This window comes from Eriocheir sinensis, chromosome 12 (assembly GCF_024679095.1).
Source record: "Eriocheir sinensis breed Jianghai 21 chromosome 12, ASM2467909v1, whole genome shotgun sequence".
NCBI lineage: Eukaryota > Metazoa > Arthropoda > Malacostraca > Decapoda > Varunidae > Eriocheir > Eriocheir sinensis.
The window spans coordinates 15814002-15834622 of record NC_066520.1 but is presented as its reverse complement, the minus strand read 5'-3'; the positions used below and the strand labels follow the sequence as shown (position 1 = coordinate 15834622).

The following is a 20621-nucleotide window of genomic DNA, read 5'->3' as shown; positions in this document are numbered from 1 at the left end:
AAAGAGGACGAGGCGGAGACGAAAAGAAGGGAGAATGAGATGAGGAGGAGAAGAAAGAGAGAGATAGAGGAGGACGAGGAAGAGGAAGGAAGAGGAGAAGAAAGAGAAAGATGGAGGAGGAGGAGAGTGAGAGGGAAGGAATAGAAGGATTCAGACCCACCTTTCGGATGCTTCTATTTGTTCAGGAACTTGCCACGTCATGCCACGCTTCTCTCTCTCTCTCTCTCTCTCTCTCTCTCTCTCTCTCTCTCTCTCTCTCTCTCTCTCTCTCTCCTGATCTGCGTCACAAAATACTGATACGTTTTTTTCATCTGTATATGTCCTGTATGGGAGGGGGGGTGAGGGTCAGGGGGTGGATGACGTGGTGTGGCATTGTAAGTGGATGGGTGAGCTGGCTGGTTGTAACACGTGATGATAACGAAAGGGGGGGGGGGGGGGGTGTTAGGTGGGTATGGGTGATTTGTGTGGGTGTGGGGGTCAACAAATGGTAGGGTGGGTAACCGCGTGTGTGTGTGTGTGTGTGTGTGTGTGTGTGTGTGTGTGTGTGTGTGATTGTATGGGTGGGTTGATGTATGGGTGAATGGCATGGTGTTCAGGGCAATATTATTAAATCTATAGTGAGAGAGAGAGAGAGAGAGAGAGAGAGAGAGAATTTTGCTCAGGTTAATGGTATTCAGTGGGACCAGTCTTGGGACTAAAAATTTCTGGTTATACAGAGAGGAAGATAACGTTTTTTAATCACTCCGCTTATCTATTGGTACTCATCTTTTTTTTTTTTTTTTTTTGTGTGTGTGTGTGTTTAACGGTTCTTAACTCTCTATATATACACTATATATATACACGGTCCACCCATCCGACACACACACACACACACACACACACACACACACACACACACACACTCAAGCGTCTGTGTATAGGGGCAGGCAAGAACCGAATAAAAAAAAAAGCATGCCTGAATGATGCTGGTCTTCAAAATCACAATCTGGACAATATGGCGTCGATACCAATTCCTCTTCACCATTCGGCACTTCATTTCGAGTCTCTTAATAACCTTTGTGCATGCCTTTCCTCTCTCATAGTGTTGCATCATCTCATTTGGGTGTTCCTTTGTTCGTTCCTGTGTGTGTGTGTGTGTGTGTGTGTGTGTGTGTTCATCATGTCCTTTTTCCTTTCACTCCTTTCTTCATTACTTCGTGGCCTTGCAATTTTTTTTCATCCCCTTTTGCTTCTTATGTTTGTATAGTTCCCTTTCACTTTCTCAGTCTCTCTCTCTCTCTCTCTCTCTCTCTCTCTCTCTCTCTCTCTCTCTCTCTCTCTCTCTCTCTCTCTCTCTCTCTCTCTCTCTCTCTCTCTCTCTCTCTCTCTCTCTCTCTCTCTCTCTCTCTCTCTCTCTCTCTCTCTCTCTCTCTCTCTCTCTCTCTCTCTCTCTCTCTCTCTCTCTCTCTCTCTCTCTCTCTCTCTCTCTCTCTCTCTCTCTCTCTATCTCTCTCTCTCTCTCTCTCTCTCTCTCTCTCTCTCTCTCTCTCTCTCTCTCTCTCTCTCTCTCTCTCTCTCTCTCTCTCTCTCTCTCTCTCTCTCTCTCTCTCTCTCTCTCTCTCTCTCTCTCGTCCTTGATTTGACTTAGAATGTGTGTGTGTGTGTGTGTGCGTGTGCTACGGTGGTGAAGGTGGTGGTGGCCATGGTGATGAGCAGCGGTGAAGGTGCGAGATAGTGGGCAGGTAGAGGTTGTGGTGAAGGTGAGTGTTTGGGTGACTGTGGTGATGAAAGTGAGTGGAGGGTGATATGGTGGTTTAAAATGAAATGCGTGGTGATGTGATATAACTTATAGCACACACACACACACAAACACACACACACACACACACACACACACACACACACACACACACACACACACACACACACACACACACACACACACACACACACACACAACTAAGTTTCTATGTATTTATTTAAAGAATCCATAAAAAAAAGCTATTCAACTCATTCGCAAGGTCAACTTTATTTTGTGACCTGCTAACTAGTGAGGATTTTTGCCACATTTTTCACTTATTTACACATTTGAACACATTGAGTAAAAAAATGAATTGAGTATTTACACGCGTGGAGCGAGTGTGTGTGTTGCTATGTCGGGAAGCATGTGTTTATTGCCCTCAGACATGCCTTACTAATAGCCTTGGTTATAGAAACATGCAAGGCGAACTTGATCCTCACATTAATTAAACTAACTCTACTACATTAAACATTACATTAAACTTGGCTACATTAAACACTAACTTGGCTACAGGTAACACGCACAGTTGAAACACGCACCATTACACTAAATTAACATGGGTACAGTGAACTTCCATAATTAGTGAACGTTCATGATTACAGTTTACACACACAGTTACACAGTTACATGGACGAGCCATAAGACAGAACATACATCCATATTCACAGTAAACATGTATATTGATAGTGAAGGAACACAGATACCGCGAACGTGTATTATACTTATCGCGAACATGTATATTTGTAGCGAACCTTTCTATCAGTTACCTTGACACCGCAAAACGTGGCTCTGGGATTGATTCAGAGCTACCTGTTGCCTATAAAGAAGACCACGCGATACCTTTTTATTTTATTATTTTTTTGAAGGCGGTGAAGGCCACGAATATTCACTTTTTCTATTTTTTTCTCCTGTAGCATGTCACGTAAAGGCTAATGTCAGGTTCAGCAGCAATAACTCAGTACCGTTTTGGGTCAATTCGTTGTTGTTTGATTATACTGTTGTTAAGGGCTTTTATATATCGCTGGTATTTAGATGGTAGGTTTCTTGCTGCCTGCTCTGTTATTGGAGTAGTAGTAGTAGTTAGTAGTAGTAGTAGTAGTAGTAGTAGTAGTAGTGTTGGAAGTAATAATTTTAAACGAAAGGAGGTAGTCCCAGGGAATGAAAATATAAAGATGAAATGAAAAACTTTCCCTATTACACTCTGCAGTTAAGAAGAGAAAGGTCGAGGGTTTTCAGAAGTAGTAAAGCTAATGGAATTCCACAAAAGCCGATTTAGTTCTATTCGTCGTGTCTTCATACTCGTTCTCTTGAGGGACTTTTTTTTCTTTTACCCGCGAAAGTATAATAACAGAGTATGAAAAACTTCCAATTTGGTATTACACTCCTCCTCCTCCTCCTCTTACTCCTCCTCCTCCTCCTACTACTATTACTACTACTACTATTATTTCTTTTTGGGTACAGAAAACGAAAAGGTACAAAGGCATTTTCCTAACTTGGGTACGCTGAATCATGAGTTTGTGTACTTAATCTCTCTCTCTCTCTCTCTCTCTCTCTCTCTCTCTCTCTCTCTCTCTCTCTCTCTCTCCCATCCATCCTCCGCACCTCCTTCTCCCCCCCTTAATGATCTGCTTCCCCTCGCAGCCCACACGTCACCCTGCGCCTCCCCTCAACTCTCTGCCTTGATTGCACACTCGCCCTGAACACCACACAGACAGCCTGAGCGAGGTTACCACAAGCTGTCTCGGTGTTGTCGCTGGAAGATTCAAGGTTTAAGTTATTGTTCATGATTTCTTTGCCTGGGGTTACTAATACGAGTGTTCTGGTAACGTTACTTAGATGAGTCTGAAGAAATAAAAGGAAAGAAGATGTAGAAGAAGAATTGCTTAGAGAAGGTTGACTTTTATATTGTGTTGATATGAATCGCATAGCGGGTGTGGGAAGAGTTGATACATTGTTGCTTCAATTCTTCAGAGATGTGCTGAGGTGTGTTGTTGATGTTTAGCTCCCTCACAACAATTGGAGCCGTCACATCACGTGCAGGACGGATAACAGATTAAGAAATGTGAAAAGTGACAAATGAGATATTGCAAAGTCAAGGCTGACAGAAATTACGGTGGTGCTCCAGCGTGCGGCCTATCCGACCCTTTACTCTTCAGCGTGCTGTCTACATCATCTACAAGAACTTTATGCCGCAGAATGATTAAGTTTAAAATCCACTACTAATGACAGAGATTGAATCATCTCCAAAATATGTTAAATTGTACATTAATGGTCATCATTATGAGGAAAATCCTTGGTGCTGCATACTGATACCAACAGTTTACATTTAAGTCATTTTACGATGTACTTCGAATATCATTCATTCGTGTAAACAGCCTGCACCTGGTAATGCCAAAGCCTTGGTTTATCGCCCTCTTACGGTGGGCCATCAAGAACAATGTGTGGACCCAGTGACAGGAGCATACGGTTGCATTTCCGTCGACCCGCACATTTTGCTCCGTCCACCTGAATGAGTTTATTGTTCGTTCCAACCACCTCACCTCGCTGACGATGAGATGGATGGCTCCACACGCTTCTCGGCACATGTTCAGTTATCGCACCATTCAGTTATCGTGCTGGAAGACTTTCCTGTTAGTCACTGCTGTATTCATGGATATTTCCATTACAAGATAGAACAGTATTTCTTAAATTTCGCACAAACTCAGACTGAAGTGTTGTTTATTGTTGATGTCTGTATGATGGAAAAATTGGACTTCCTTTCCCAGCAGAGCGTGAAGGTTGGCAGCCCTTTCGAGGACAACGATGCACGGGGCTGTCTTCCCCACCTGTCTGGCTTTTGCATGACGCTACCACGAGGGTAATCAGAGTCTGCTTCTTGTAATGCGTCCAGAAGATCGTTTTCACGTAATAATTTAACTTCTTTATTCTTTATCAAAATGACGTCGTTATAGAAAACTTACTGTTGCACTAATGTGTTCGGCTTCAATTTGAGGAGGATATTGATGTGGGTGCTCGTCGATTGCATGTCCTCTTAATTTGCTAGGTCATGAGCACTCACGTGAAAAGTATAAAAGATAGGTTATAAAAAGGGTAAGTTGAGGTCTCGGTAGGCAGGTTAGGTCAGCGGCGGTGGACCACACGCTACGGCATCACGGTAATTAGAATCAGCGAATAAGGTTAAAGTAAACGTCAGACAAAGGGAGGCAGGTAATGTTGGGAACGACCATTCTTCTGTAGTTGAGCAATAATAGCTGATAGTTTTCCTTATCTGTGTGCTGTGTGGAGGACTAAAAAGGCGAGCATGTGGGTATGTTATCTGCTAGGGTTAGGCTGCATCTGTTCGCCTCCTACAGCTCACATTTATGGCTTGTAGATTGTGAAAGTGGTGCGATGTGACCGTTGTGTGGAGAGTAACGGATGGCTGACTGCATTGTGAGAAAAGAGACGTCGGTAAACAGATCTTGTATTCGTATGGATTCTTCTCTCTCTCTCTCTCTCTCTCTCTCTCTCTCTCTCTCTCTCTCTCTCTCTCTCTCTCTCTCTCTCTCTCTCTCTCTCTCTCTCTCTCTCTCTCTCTCTCTCTCTCTCTCTCTCTCTCTCTCTCTCTCTCAGACGGTCATTGGCCTCTCTGTTTGCTCTCTCAGGCACCGGTTCCTCTCGAGTCAGTCAGTCTGGTTTTCAGTTTGTCAATCAGTCAGTTTCTTATCCACTCCCAAACTCACTAATTATCTCCGTCAGTCCATTTCTCACTCACTCGCTCACTCACGCACTCACACACATATTAGCTTGTCTGTCAGTCTTTGAAGCACCTAGAAACTTTTTATCTGTCAGTCAGTCAGTCAGTCACTTCATTAAATCATCTCGCGTGCCTTATTTTCGTTGAGAGAGAGAGACGGCCAGCATCTCCTTTTTTAATTGCTGCTCATTACCACTAAAGGATTCCTGCTTGTGTTCACCTCCTCCTCCTCCTCCTTCTTTTCTCGTAAACAACAACAACAAAAAAACTTGACACGTTCCTCTCTCATTCCTCTTCCCTCCTCAATCGTCATTCCTCTGCCTCCTCTTCCTCCTCCTCCTTCTTCTCTTGTAAACAGCAACAACAACAAAACTTGACACGTTCCTCTCTCATTCCCCTTCCCTCCCTCAATCGTCATTCCTCTGCCTCCTCTTCCTCCTCCTTCTTCTTTTCTTGTAAACAACAACAACAACAAAACATGACACGTTCCTCTCTCATTCCCCTTCCCTCCCTCAATCGTCATTCTTCCGCCTCCTTCTCCTCCTCCTCCTCCTTCTCTTGTAAACAACAACAACAAAAAAACTTGACACGTTCCTCTCTCATTCCCCTTCCCTCCTCAATCGTCATTCCTCCTCTTCCTCCTCTTCCTCCTCCTCCTCCTCCTCTCCTTTGGCTACTCACCTCAGTGTACCTCCAAGGCCGAAACTCCTCCCTTTTTACACAAGGGGCCAGACGGAGAGTCTACACGTGGCAGCTGCAAAGGGCGCAAAGGGCGAATTATTCATCAGCTTCCCTCCCTGTGCATAAATAAATATAACTTCCATTTATATTAATCGATCATGTTTGCTTTAAGTGTGCTATATGTTTGCTCAGTCTGTTCCACTCATCCATCACCCTCTTCGTTAACCAGTTCTTGTATATTTCCTTCCTGATCCTGTATTTATCCAGTTTGTACTCTATGTGACGTGTTTTCACAGATGATGTTAATGTAGGGACTTCCTCTAAATCACTCATATTAATCCCCATAACCCATTTAAAAGGTGCAGTCAAATCACCTCCCAGTCTACGTCTTTCCAGAGAACGTAAGCTTTGTTGAAGTGGAAAATGCAGTTCTACCTGTTTTAGAATATGGAGGAGGAGGAGGAGGAGGAAGGGGAGGAGAAGGAGGAGCAGGAGGAGGAGGTGTGGAGGAGGTTGAGGGGTATTGCAGAGGAGGAGGAAGATGAAGGTGATGGAAAAAGAAAAGCGACAAGAAGGAGAAGGAAATGAAAAGACATAAAACGTATGATCAAGCCTTTCACTACGAGCATTACCTCCCAACAAAGAGACCAACAGAATTCCTTGTTACCGAAGTTTAAAGGGGCTGCGTGGGGTCTGGGGAAGGCGCTCTATCGCTGCGCTTGGCTTCCTCACCGTCACTGTCATCGGTTGTGAGCGGTCTGGAAAATATAGAAGAAAATATTTAGAGTTAAAAAAAAAAGTTAAGTATGGCAGCGAAAATCTTGTTATTAGTCCAAGCTGAGGCCTGTTGAAGATTCCTGGGGGGGGGGAGAGAGAGAGAGAGAGAGAGAGCTTTCTTATCTTTTTCTACTCATTCCTCTATTCGTTCCTCGCCTTTCGTAATGCTCTCTCTCTCTCTCTCTCTCTCTCTCTCTCTCTCTCTCTCTCTCTCTCTCTCTCTCTCTCTCTCGACGCTAAGGTAATGACGAACCTCAAGGTCGTATTACGTCACTGTCTCCTCCTCCTCCTCCTTCTCTTCCTCTCGCTTTCAAAGGATTCCAGATTTTCTTTTTTTGTGATTACATTTTTCTCTCATGAGGAAAGTACTATTTTAGGAGGAGGAGGAGGAGGAGGAGAAGGAATGGGAAGAGGAGGAGGAGGAGGTGGAGAAGGAGGAACAGGAGCAGGAATAGGAAGAGGAGGAATTGGAGGAGGAGGAAGAAGAAGAGAAAGGAGGAAGGAGGAATATCTGCAGAAGAGGAAGATGCTGGTAAACAAAATAACAGGAAAAAAAACGATGGAAAAAAAAAACAGGGAGATAATTTGTTGAGGCAAGTGTGTGTGGAAACCTGACTCCTTGCATCTTTATCTTATTTTTTTCTTCCTACTTTTTCTTCCCACTTTTTCTTCCCTCACCTTCCCTTCCCTTCCCTTCCCTTCCCTTGCCTTGCCACCACTCGTACACATTTCCGTACTTGATTCATGGCTAAAAATAAACTTGTATACATCTGTCACATGCCCTGCTACTTTTTTTCTCATCTTCCTCTTCCTCCTCCTCCTCCTCCTCATCTTCCTTTCACCTGTCTGTTTACTCTCTTCCATTTCCTCCACCTCCTCAACCTCCTTTCACCTGTCCGTTTACTCCCCTACCTTTCCTCCACCTCCTCTTCCTCCTCTTCCTACCTTTTTTTTGTTTACTTACCTTTCCTCCTATTTCTATTTCCGTTTCCTCTTCCTACCTTTCTATCTATCTTACGTTTCCTCCTCCTTTTTCTACCCCTTTCTTTATTCTCTTACCTTTACTCCTCCTCCTCCTCCTCCTCCTACCTGTCCCTCTTCTCTTACTGTCCTTTATCTTCCCTCTCCATCTTCTCTCTCACCTCTTTTACCCTTCCTCCTCCTTTACCATTTTCCCATTTTTTTACCATTTCTTTTCTCTTTTTAACCCATCTGATTTCTTCTTTTAGTTTCCTCCTTTCTCCCTTTCTTCTTTTTAACCCTTGAGCTGCCTCCGTTACCTTAAAAAAATCGTAACCTGTCTACAGTCTTTAAAACACACTAACTATCTCATTTCTTCTTAGGTGCAGAGGAGGACAAGCTGAGGTGACGGAGGACTGACGCGGCAGCCCTCTGGATCTCTCCCCGCGAGGCTCCAGGTAGGTTGATTAGTGATAGTGTCCATCTCTCACCTGGGCGACACTATCTTCCCATCTCCTTCCTCCTACAAGCCGCGCGGTGGTTGTCATCTGTGTTTGTGCGCCACGTGTGTGTGTGTGTGTGTGTGTGTGTGTGTGTGTGTGTGTGTGTGTGTGTGTGTTGTGTGTTGCGTCGCTCTTGTGTTGTCTAGAGTTCGAATTAGCTGAGTGGGTAGGTTGGGTTGTTATTCTTTTCAGACAGACAGAGCCCCTATTTTTCCATTGTCCCGAGGTGCTTACTGCTCTCTCTCTCTCTCTCTCTCTCTCTCTCTCTCTCTCTCTCTCTCTCTCTCTCTCTCTCTCTCTCTCTCTCTCTCTCTCTCTCTCTCTCTCTCTCTCTCTCTCTCTCTCTCTCTCTCTCTCTCTCTCTCTCTCTCTCTCTCTCTCTCTCTCTCTCTCTCTCTCTCTCTCTCTCTCTCTCTCTCTCTCTCTCTCTCTCTCTCTCTCTCTCTCTCTCTCTCGTCATCGTTTCATAATTCGTTGTTTTGTCCCGTCTCTGCCTGTTTCAGATGATTATACTTTTTGTTACACTTTTTGCCTATTGTAAACCCATCGCTACGTGTCCTGCCCGGCTCGTTTACAACCAAAACCCTATTAACATCCAGCGAAGAAGTGCCAGCTAGATCGTTCTGACCTTCTTAAGCAGTAGCCAAACGAGCTGTGACCGGTTCTTGGGTCATGGCACAAATCACTGGTAATAGGACACGACCAAATAGAACTGCCGCGCGGGGAAGAATAAATGCCCCCAGCAAGGCAGAGTGTCAATAACAATGAAAACAAAAAAAAACAAAAACAAAAAAATCAGAAAATGCATAAAAAAATAGGTGCTGTGTGTTGGTATGAGTGAGTTTCATTTGGGGAGAATGAGGCTGATCCAGATTAACACACAACACCAAAGTTATGGCTGAGTGTCTTCTGGGGAGAATGAGGCTCATCCAGACTCTAAAAAAACAGAAAAATGGATATAAAAATGAAAAAAATAATATAAAAGACCAATCCCTGACGACCCACGCGATATTGACCCCAGACGACCCCTGGACACTCTTAGGACATGACTGATAACCCGATGACGACCCACGCGATATTGACCCCAGACGACCCCTGGACACTCTTTGAACATGACTGATAACCCGATGACGACCCACGCGATATTGACCCCAGACGACCCCTGGACACTCTTTGAACATGACTGATAACCCGATGACGACCCACGCGATATTGACCCCTGACGACCCCTGGACACTCTTGACTGATAACCCGATGACGACCCACGCGATATTGACCCCTGACGACCCCTGGACACTCTTAGGACATGACTGATAACCCGATGACGACCCAAGCGATATTGACCCCTGACGACCCCTGGACACTCTTAGGACATGACTGATAACCTGATGACGACCTACGCGATATTGACCCCTGACGACCCCTGGACACTCTTTGAACATGACTGATAACCCGATGACGACCCACGCGATACTGACCCCTGACGACCCCTGGACACTCTTTGGACATGACTGATAACCCGATGACGACCCACGCGATATTGACCCCAGACGACCCCTGGACACTCTTAGGACATGACTGATAACCCGATGACGACCCACGCGATATTGACCCCTGACGACCCCTGGACACTCTTTGGACATGACTGATAACCCGATGACGACCCACGCGATATTGACCCCTGACGACCCTTGGACACTCTTTGAACATGACTGATAACCCGATGACGATCCACGCGATATTGACCCCTGACAGTCTCCTGACCACTCTCAGAACAATGCCTCATGACAATCGCTGGATGTTTCTCTATTCTTTCTTAGCACCAGAGAGAAGTCCAGCTTGCTTTCTTGCTTACTGACTTTCTTACTTTCAGTATCAAAATACATACACGCTACACACACACCGTTTGCTCATAACTATCAAATTTTACTGTGAAATTAATGAGTGGTCGTACCTGAATTGGAGACAAGCAATATTATTAACGAAAGGAGACAGGAAATAATACGAAAAGGCAGAGTTAGGAAAGATAAGAAAAAAAACAGAGAAGGAAAAAAAAGTTGAAAAATAGGAGATGAAACAGACGAACAACAAAAGATCAAGCTCACACTCCCTATAACCTTCGCTGACTGCTCATAATATGTCCCAATTGATAAATCGCCTCCACTGTCATTACTCAGCCCCCGAGATGCTGACAGAACCGAGGAGGTGGTGGTAATGTTCATGGCCTCTTGTTTAGCTTCAAGAGGAGCCGTAAAAGAAATACCCTTCCTTCCCAAACTAGAATTCCACTCCCATTCGCGTCTCATACGAGTGAAAGTCAGGTTAATCTTTTACTGAGTGGCCAAATCAAAGAAAAAACACACTCAGCAATATTTTATCGTGGGAATAGAGACGAAGAGTAAAAAAGAGGGAAAGAGGATTCAGAAAGGAGGCAAGGAGTGAAAGGGAGAGTAAAAAAGCTCGTGAGAAGAATGAGATAAGAAAGCAAGAATGATGAAGCATGTCAAGCGTTCAAGAGGAAGACGAGGAGCGATGTGGGAAGGCAGATGACGTAACAGAGAGAGAGAGAGAGAGAGAGAGAGAGAGAGAGAGAGAGACGTAGTATTATGCAGGAAAGCACTTGTTCGATTTCTTTGTTTACCAAGTACTCGCGTTGTTGTTGTTCTTGTTGTTGTTATTATTATTCAAGGTGAGATGGAGACCAGTTTTCAGTCGTGGTAAAAAGAAGAGGCAATCTCCGTGTCTGTGGTGTTGGTGGTGTTGGTGTTGGAGATGGGGGCGGCGGTGATTTAGGTGATGGTGATGGTGATGGGAGCGGTGGTGATGGTGATGGTGATGGGGGTGATAGTAATGGTGTTGGTGTTGGTGTTGGAGGTGATGGTGGACAGTGGTGATGGAGGTGATGGTAATGGTGCTGGTGGTGGTGATGGTGACGGTGATGGTGTTACAAGTGATGGTTACGGGGTGGGGCATCAGCACATTATTTTGTCATCTGTCGGTCAGTCATCCAGATTATGTATTTTATTGACGTGGTTTATAGCTCGTTGTGTGCTTGTCTGTGTGTTTGTTTGCCTGTTTGGTGGTTTGGTTGTTTGTCTTTTTGATAGAAGAATGATTTGTGTTCTGCTTTGTTGTTGTTGTTGTTGTTGTTGTTGTTGCTATACGAGAATTATACCAGTAACCATGAGAGAGAGAGCCACAAGTATGCGTCCTCATGATTTTCTCTCCGCATTACTTCCCTGTCAGCTCTCTCTCTCTCTCTCTCTCTCTCTCTCTCTCTCGGGTGACATTCAGGTGACATCACTATTTATATTCATTTTCTATTGTACGAAGATAAGATGTGTGTGTGTGTGTGTGTGTGTGTGTGTGTGTGTGTGTGTGTGTGTTATTATGTGCTAGGGGGACACAGGGTACAGTTATGTGGACACACACACACACACACACACACACACACACACACACACACACACACACACACACACACACACACACACACATACAGGTACCATCACCCAATATCACCCTTCTAGTGAGGTATTTTACTCTCTCTCTCTCTCTCTCTCTCTCTCTCTCTCTCTCTCTCTCTCTCTCTCTCTCTCTCTCTCTCTCTCTCTCTCTCTCTCTCTCTTTGTTGCAGCATCATCTGTCACCCAACATTAGCGCCCTCTTCTTCTTCTCTCTTAATATGCTGCATCATTCTGGCTTTCTAATTTCCCTTCAAGCCTTCCTCACTCTCCCTTTCACCCATCCATTGCTTACCTTCCCTTCCCCATACTCCCTCCCTCCTTCCCTCCCTCCCTTCCTTACCTTCACCCTCCACTTCTCCCCTTCCGTCACCGCATAACCAACAGACTTAAAACTTTCTCACTCCTACTTTCCCTTTCTCCCGTTTTCTTCGCCCACATTAGTCCTTCTCATCTTTTCCGCAGTCACCCTTTCACCTACACTTTTCTCTCCTCCCTCTCCCTTCATTGTTGCCCTTGTCATTGTATAGTGTCTTGCTTTCGTTATTATATGTTTGTTTTTTGCAGTTGTAATCCACATAAGGCCACATAGACATTTCGTTGCCTCAAAACACACATTTTTAACAGAGCTTTCGTAGGAGTTGTGGGCCTTTCCAGGGGTAGATATTTTTTTTACCCTGGTGGAAGTTTGACAAGGCTGCTGCACCATGGACTTTAAAAACACGCATGAGAACGCATTTCACCTCTATTTTGACCTTTATATATAACTGATGCGGGAGTCGGTAGCGTCTAAGAAATACCCAAAGTCAAAGTTATGATTATAATTTGGAAGTACCGACCATAAGCGTGTGTGTATTGCGCGATTTTCTTTTGTTTTGGTTTCGTATGTCGTATCATCAGCGATTCCTGTAAGTATAAAAGCAATGAATGAAAACACCAAAACATCAGACAACAAAACGAAGCAAATACGAGGATGAATATTATATAGAGGTGCGTGGCTTTTCGCGTGGGTTAAGGCTTCTGTTTGTCGGGTAGTGTCCATTCCTCTCCATTCCCTCGCTTCTTTCCCCTTCCTCCTGTCCCTCCATTTCCTTCTTCATCATTTTTTCCTTCCTTCCTTCCCTCCCTCCCCTCTCCCGCTTTCTTTCCTTCCTTCTTTCCTTTCTTTCTTCCTTCTTTCCTTCCTTCCTTCGTGTGTTGTGGATTAAGTGCTTGTTGAAGGATCTTTTTTTTTCTGTTCTTCTGGTAGTGTTCATTCCCCTCCATTCCCTCTCTTCTTTTCCCCTTCTTCCTGTCCCCCTATTTCCTTCTTCCCTGTTCCTCGTACGCTTGTGTTGTGGATTAAGTGCTTGTTGAAGGATCCTTATTTTCTGTTCTTCTGGTAGTGTTCATTCCCCTCCATTCCCTCTCTTCTTTTCCCCTTCTTCCTGTCCCCCTATTTCCTTCTTCCCTGTTCCTCGTATGCTTGTGTTGTGGATTAAGTGCTTGTTGAAGGATCCTTATTTTCTGTTCCTCTGGTAGTGTCCATTCCCCTCCATTCCCTCGCTTCTTTCCCCTTCCTCCTGTCCCTCCATTTCCCTTTTCCTTGTCCTTCGTATTCATATGTTGTGGATTAAGTGCTTATTGAGGGAGTCTTATTTTCTGTTCCTCTAGTAGTGTCCATTCCCTCGCTTCATTCCCCTTCTTCCTGTCTCTCCGTTCGCTTTTCCTTGTCCTTCGTATTCTTGTGTTGTGAATTGGGTACTTGTTGAACGATCCTGCTTTGTGCCGTTTTTGTTTTGTTTTAATTCCCGATTCTGATTTTGCTCTCTGATACGTGTCGTGACGTGGCTAATGATTATGGGAGCAGTAAACGAAGATAAGACCAGGAATGACCTCACTGCTGAGCTTATCGATCCAGGAACCAGGCGGACACTCCACGGGGGTGCGCTAAACGTTAATGAGTAATGAGAACGATGAGGGTTTGAGGAAGGGATCGAGTATGTGCACCTGTTAAGATCTTTTAGTAATTGTTATTGTTTCTGTATGATTCTCTCTCTCTCTCTCTCTCTCTCTCTCTCTCTCTCTCTCTCTCTCTCTCTCTCTCTCTCTCTCTCTCTCTCTCTCTCTCTCTCTGTGTGTGTCTATCTGTCTATCTACTTTCAATTTTTTTTTTGTTCCTTCCCTCTTCTCTCCGTCTCCCTCCCACTATTCTTCCTTCACATTCCTTTACCTCCCTCCTTTTCCTTCTCCCTCCTTCCCTCTTTTCCTTACCTCCCTCTCCATTCCTTCCTTCTCTCCATTTCTTTCCTCTCTCCATTCTTTTCTTCCCTTCATTTCTTTTTCTCCGTTCCTTCCCTCTCTTCATTTTTCCCTCCCTTCCCCTTCCATTCGTTCTTTCTCTCCCTTCCTTTCCTCCCTTCCACCTGTCACCGCTGTCTCCTGTTCCTCCCTTATTAATGTTCCTCAGTTTCTCCCTTCCTTCCCTCCATCCTGCCCTCCCTTCTTTTCGTCCCCTCCTTTCCCTTCATTTCTCCCTCCCTTTCTAATCATTTCTCCCACTGCTTTCCCCTCATAATCCTCCCCTTATACTCCTCCCCTTTACTCCTTTCCGTTTATCCTCCCCATATCATTTATTTTTTATCACCCCTTCTCCCCTCTCCATTTAATCAAACCTGTTTTCCGTTCATTCCCTCCTTCCTTTCTTCCTCTTCCTTTCTTTCTTCCTTCCTTCCACTCTCCTGCTTTCCTTCTTTTCCTTTTTCCCTCCCTTCCTTCCTTCCCCTCTTCATTTCTTTCTTCCTCTCTTTCTTTTTTCCTTCCTAACTTCCTTCCTTCCTTCCTACCCTCGCCCGCTTTCTTTCCTTCCTTCTTTCCTTTCTTTTTTCCTTTCTTCCTTCCTTCCTTCCTCTATCCCGCTTTCTTTCCTTCTTTCTATTCTTTATTTTTTCCTTCCTTCCTTCCTTCCTTCCCCTTTCCCGCTTTCTTTCCTTCCTTCTTTCCTTTCTTTTTTCCTTCCTTCCTTCCTTCCTTCCTTCCTTCCTTCCTCTATCAAGCTTTCTTTCCTTCCTTCTTTATTTTTCCTTCCTTCCTTTCTTCCTTCCTTCCTTCCTTCCCCTTTCCCGCTTTCTTTCCTTCCTTCTTTCCTTTCTTTCTTCCTCCCTTTCTTCCTTCCTTCACCTCTCCCCCTTCCTCCCTCCTTCGTTTCTCTCACCGTTTTCTTTCTCCTTCTTTACATAATCTCCCTTTCCTTTCTTATCATTTCCCATCTTTTTATTCCCTTATCACCTCCATCTTCTATGCTTAACTTATCTTCCCCTTCTTTCTCTCCCTTTCTACCTCTCTTCCTCTCCCTCTCCACCTCATTCCCTCCCTTCCTCCATTTCCCTCTCATCGGTTTTCCCCTCCCTCCTTCCCTCTCTCTCAAGTTAACCTGCCTTCCCTTTTTTTTCATTCCTCTTCCCCTTCAATCCCTTCCTTCCTCCCCCTCCTCGAACTGGCATCACTGTGTTTAAGGCAATGATACCAAATACCGCTAGGCTTGGTAACTCGTGCTTTTAATAATGTAAGTTAGTATATTGCTTTATTTCTTCTAAGAGTGCCACGTGTGTTCAGGTTACTAGATCAATAAGGAATTAAGGATTTTTTTGGGGTGCAATTTTCCTTCCTTCCTCCGTTCCTTCTTTCCTTCCTTCCTTCTTCCTTTCCTTTCTCCATTCATTTTCCCACCTCCATTCCTTATTCTTCTCCTCTCTCTCTCTCTCTCTCTCTCTCTCTCTCTCTCTCTCTCTCTCTCTCTCTCTCTCTCTCTCTCTCCTTCCCTACCATTCCTTTCTCCTCTCAATTTATTTATCCCAGGAAATGTAGTTAATCTTCCTTGCTTTCACCCCCCGCCCTCTGCCCCCCTCTCTCACCCCTTTGAATCAACACTGGCAGATAGATGCTGATTAACGGGTGGTGGGGGTGGGGTGGGGGGGTTAGGGATGGGGGGGCAAGGGTGAGGGGTGTGGTACTGTTCAGGTGAGGCAGTGTGGTGACAACCCTCAGATCGTGTGAACGTGAGGGCGTGACGGGAGCTGTGCGTGCGTGTGTACATGCGCGTGTGTTTGTGTTTGTGTTTTTCTTGGTTTTCTGGTTGTCTGCATTCCTCTTCCATTCCCTCGCCTCATTCCCCTTTCTTGCTGTCCTTCCTTTTTCCTGCTTCCCATCTTCCTCATCTTATTCCTTCTTATCTCATTCCCCTTTCTTGCTGTCTGTCCTTCCTTTTTCCTTCTTTCCATCTTCCTCATCTCATTCCTTCGTATCTCATTCCCCTTTCATCCTGTCCTTCTTTTTTCCTGCTTTCCTCCTTCTCCATTTCATTCCATCGTATCTCATTTTTTTCTAGTAGTCTCCATTCCCCTTCCATTCCCTCGCCTCATTCCCCTTTCATCCCGTCCTTCCTTTTTCCTGCTTTCCTTCTTCATTTCCTTCATTCCTATCTCACCTGTTTTTCTGGTAGTCTACATTCCTCTTTTTTCCCTCGCTTCATTTTCCTTATTCCTGTTTGTCCTCCCTTTTTCCTGCTTTCCTTCTTCTTCATTTCATTCCTTCCTATCTCACCTGTTTTTCTGGTAGACTATTCCCCTCTATTCCCTTTCCTCATTCCCCTTCTTCCTGTCCCAATTTTTCCTTCTCTGTTCTTTGTATTCTTAACATCTCTGCGACAATGAGACGAAGGCGCTATATCCAGGAATGGTTTCTACGAGGTAATATTTTTCTCTGTTTTTCTTAGTTCATAGAGATACAAATATAGATAGACAGATATAGATTGATAGAGATCGATATAAATAGCTAGGTAGACAGATAAAAAGAGATAGAAAGAGAAAGATTTGATTTAAACTTGTGTTCTTTAACCCTTAGATTACGGGTGGCAATATATTTCTCTGGATGCTGTGCACGTTGAAAATTTAGACATTTAAAAGAGGTGGAAATAGTGTCTTCCTTCTTTGCAATAACTGTATATTCATCTAGTATATATGGTGGTGTAATAAAACTTCTCTCTTAATAATAAAAAAAAAATTTATGACTGCTGAAAATATTGCGCATTTTCGTATGCGTCGCGTCTCTCTCTCTCTCTCTCTCTCTCTCTCTCTCTCTCTCTCTCTCTCTCTCTCTCTCTCTCTACCTACTTGCCCCTCCCTCCTCTGTCAATGTCACTACCATAGCAGTCATCAGAGTCACTGTCACTCTGATTCGCCCGCACTTTACTTCCACCCGGAGCAGAGGAACTGCTTGATGCGTCACGAGACATGACAGATGTATTCCGAACAAGAGTGGAAAATGATGATGAAAATGATCGGTAGGCTGCGCGCTGGAGACGAATGAGAGTGTGTATGGATGCCAGATGCCTCCACCATTCTTCTGAGTCAAGAACTGGCGGTATATTTGAAATGTAGGGAGCGTAGAGTGTGATGATTATATGTATGATCCCCGGACGGGTGGGGCGTGTGGTAGTGAACATTGCACTTATATATACGATCGCCGTAATGTAAAGGTTAAGCAGTAACTACAGTTGTAAAAAATTATGAACTATATGCACCCAGTCTTGGCACAATATATTTTAGAGGTTTATTAATGGAGAGAGAGAGAGAGAGAGAGAGAGAGAGAGAGAGAGAGAGAGAGAGTCTACGCTTAACCCCTTGGCTCTAATCAGACGAAACCGCAGTTGCCAACAATAAATGAAGGAATTGAGAACATATTTTTACAACTTCACCCCTCTCCCACCGCTCCCCTCTCGCCCCCCTTATCCTCAGTGATTGGGTTAGGGTGGGGGGTAGGTGGAAGAGGGAAAGAATGAAAGACCTGCTGTGATGGTGTTCAGGTAAAGGAGTTTGGTGACCATCTTTAACTCGCTTGAAGGTGAGGGCGTGGCGGGAGCTGTGCGTGCGTGTTCACTGATGCCAGGGAGCCTGCATGTTTGTGGTAGTGCTTCTGTTTTTCTGGTGGCCTCCATTCCCCTGCATTCCCTCGCCATATTCCCCTTTTTCCTGTCCCTCATATTCTCCTTTTCGTTTCTTCATATTCTTTCCATCTCGGCGACAATGAGACGAAGACGCTATATCCAGGATTGGTTTCTCGAGGTAATATTATTTTTTTGTTTCTTCCTTCAGAGATACATAGATAGAAAAATAGATAGATAGATAGATAAATAGATAGACTGATTGATAGTTGGATAGATGGATAGATGGAAAGATAGATGGGCACATAAGTAGAGATAGAGAGAAATTTGATTTGATTTAATTTGATTTAAACTTATTCACCAACGAAATCTACAGTTATGAGAAGACTTAATAGTACATATGTATGCACCCAGAGCGATAAAGAAAATAACGAGAGAAAGAACCGGATAAAGAAAGGAGAGAGAGAGAGAGAGAGAGAGAGAGAGAGAGAACCAGGACGAAGTAAGGTAAAGGGAGGGTAAGGTAAGTCTCCAGGTAATGTTTGCACAGGTGTCTTATTGGAAGCGATAAGGTAGACAGATTCTTGGACAAGTTACGCAATTTCTACCTGTCGCTCTTGTCGCTTGTAGGCCTAGAGTTACCAGACTTTATTATCCACCTTAATTATTAACATTTTTTCAGGTAGATGCTTTTTATGCCTGTATTTGTTTCATTACCGATGTCTTCACTATATTTTTTTCTTACAAAGACATCATAATTACTGGCATTTTCACTGGTATTTAAGTCGTCATTGCTTCTATTACACCATATGGACCAGAGAAAGTATAAGAAAAGCTTGTAAAATACTAATCCTTCATGGAAAACTTGGGGAGATGCCGAATAAGCTTCATATATAGTTTGTAAAGTACTAATCCTTCTTGGAAAACTGGGGGAGATGCCGAATAAGCGTCATATATAGTTTGTAAAGTACTAATCCTTCTTGGAAAACTGGGGGAGATGCCGAATAAGCGTCATATATAGTTTGTAAAGTACTAATCCTTCTTGGAAAACTGGGGGAGATGCCGAATAAGCGTCATATATAGTTTGTAAAATACTAATCCTTCATGGAAAACTGGGGGAGATGCCGAATAAGCGTCATATATAGTTTGTAAAATACTAATCCTTCATGGAAAACTGGGGGAGATGCCGAATAAGCGTCAGATACAGTTCGCTTAACCTTTAGAATGATTGGTTGGCTGTGTTAATCAGACTGACGCTTCCTGATGTGAGGGAGACACTGGATATACACAATACACATCTTTCGTCTGCCAGTGTGGGTTTGATTCACATCTAGACCGATTGACTCGATTAAGAACAAGAAAGGTATTTGGACAGGACGTATTAGAGGTGAACGAATACCCAGATGAACGAACAAAGTAATAGAATCCAGGAACTCTCCCATATGCCTCCTTCCTTTTCTTTCCCCTTTCTCTCCCCTCTACTCCCTTTCCTAACCCTTTTCAAGCTGTCCAGGAATCGTGTAAGTCCAAGCCAACAGTGAGCCAGGCTAGGAGATGAAGGTAATCCATTCGCCGGTGTGGGATGGGAAGATCACCTTTTATCACGCTCTCATTATATGGATAGATGAGGGAGAATGGAAAATGTCGTGAGGAAGGGGACATGTGCAGAGGGGAATTGTATGTTAAGGGGGAAACTTGTGAGGGGTGATAAATGTCTAGGGGGTTAAAATGTCCAGCGGGGAGGGGGGTAAATGTCCATGGGTAATTTGTGAGGGGTTGAATGTTCATAAACGTCTCTGCTTCCCATCACGACTACTTTTCATGGCCGCAGAGAAGATTAACCGGGCTTTCATGGGTGATTATCCCGTTCGTGGCGCAGAAGTCGTGTAAAACTGTCACTAGCATCAGAAAACAGTCTATGAGAATCCCTGGAACTTCACCGAGAGGCTTTTCAGACACGCAAACACTGGCGCCGATACGTTTAAGAGAACACAGACTAAAATTTCGGAAGAGGTAGATGAATAATGTTGATAAAATGTCCAGGGGGGCATGTACCCGGCCTCCATACCACTCAAGATAAGATTTACTGCAGGGCCAACACTTGACTGATATAGCAACACGAATGAAGTGAACATGCATCTGGGATTCCTGGTGTGGTAACGTAACTGCGATTAGAGCCTTCCTCATAAGGGCTGAAGATTACGTGATTTTTTTTTTTTTTTTTGTCGGCGAAGTGAAATGATAGTCATGCTTGGGTTTGTCTCCTCTTCATTCTCTTCGTCTTCCTTCTCCTTCTCCTCCTCCTCCTCCTCCTCCTCCTCCTTCCCACCTGCTTGTTGATGGTTGCCACTCAGGTATTTTTTTTTTTTAGGTTCTCCCTTTCTTCCGTTTTCCCCCGTCTTCCCCTCCTTACTTTCCATTCTCTTCCATTCTGTTCCCGTTTTCTTTACTGTTTCTTACTTCCCTTTTCTCTTTCATTCTCTTCCTTATCTATCCTTCTCTCCTCCTTTTCCCCTCTTCTCCTTTTGACTTACACCTTTACCCTCTACTTCCCATTCTCTTTCATTCTGTTCCCGTTTTCTTTACTGTTTCTTACTTCCTTTTATCTTTCCTTCTTTTCCTTATCTATCATTCTCTTCTCCTTTTCGCTTCCCACTTCTCCTTCTACTTCCCATTCCCTTTCATTTCGTTCCTGTTTACTTTTTCGTTTCTCCTTTCCTCTTTCTCTTTCCTTCTCTTTCTTATCTATCCTTTCCTCTCTTTACCCACTTCTCATTTTCGCTTCCCCTCTCCCTCCACT

General features: G+C 44.2%; 1 protein-coding gene across 2 annotated transcripts in view; it reads left to right on the top strand.

The window, feature by feature from the left end:
* The window catches only part of LOC126997492 (beta-1,4-glucuronyltransferase 1-like), a 54313-nt gene that overhangs the window by 14594 nt on the left and 19098 nt on the right, over positions 1-20621 (top strand). Inside the window, exon 2 of one of the 2 annotated variants that reach the window (XM_050858603.1) lies at positions 8318-8392. Coding sequence is in view for 1 of the 2 variants with exons in the window: in XM_050858602.1 (XP_050714559.1) it covers positions 16589-16628 (40 nt within the window). In the remaining variant the exon portion in view is untranslated. Of the gene's footprint in view, positions 1-8317; positions 8393-15914; positions 16629-20621 lie in introns of those variants that run through there. The other variant, XM_050858602.1, reaches the window with a different exon arrangement.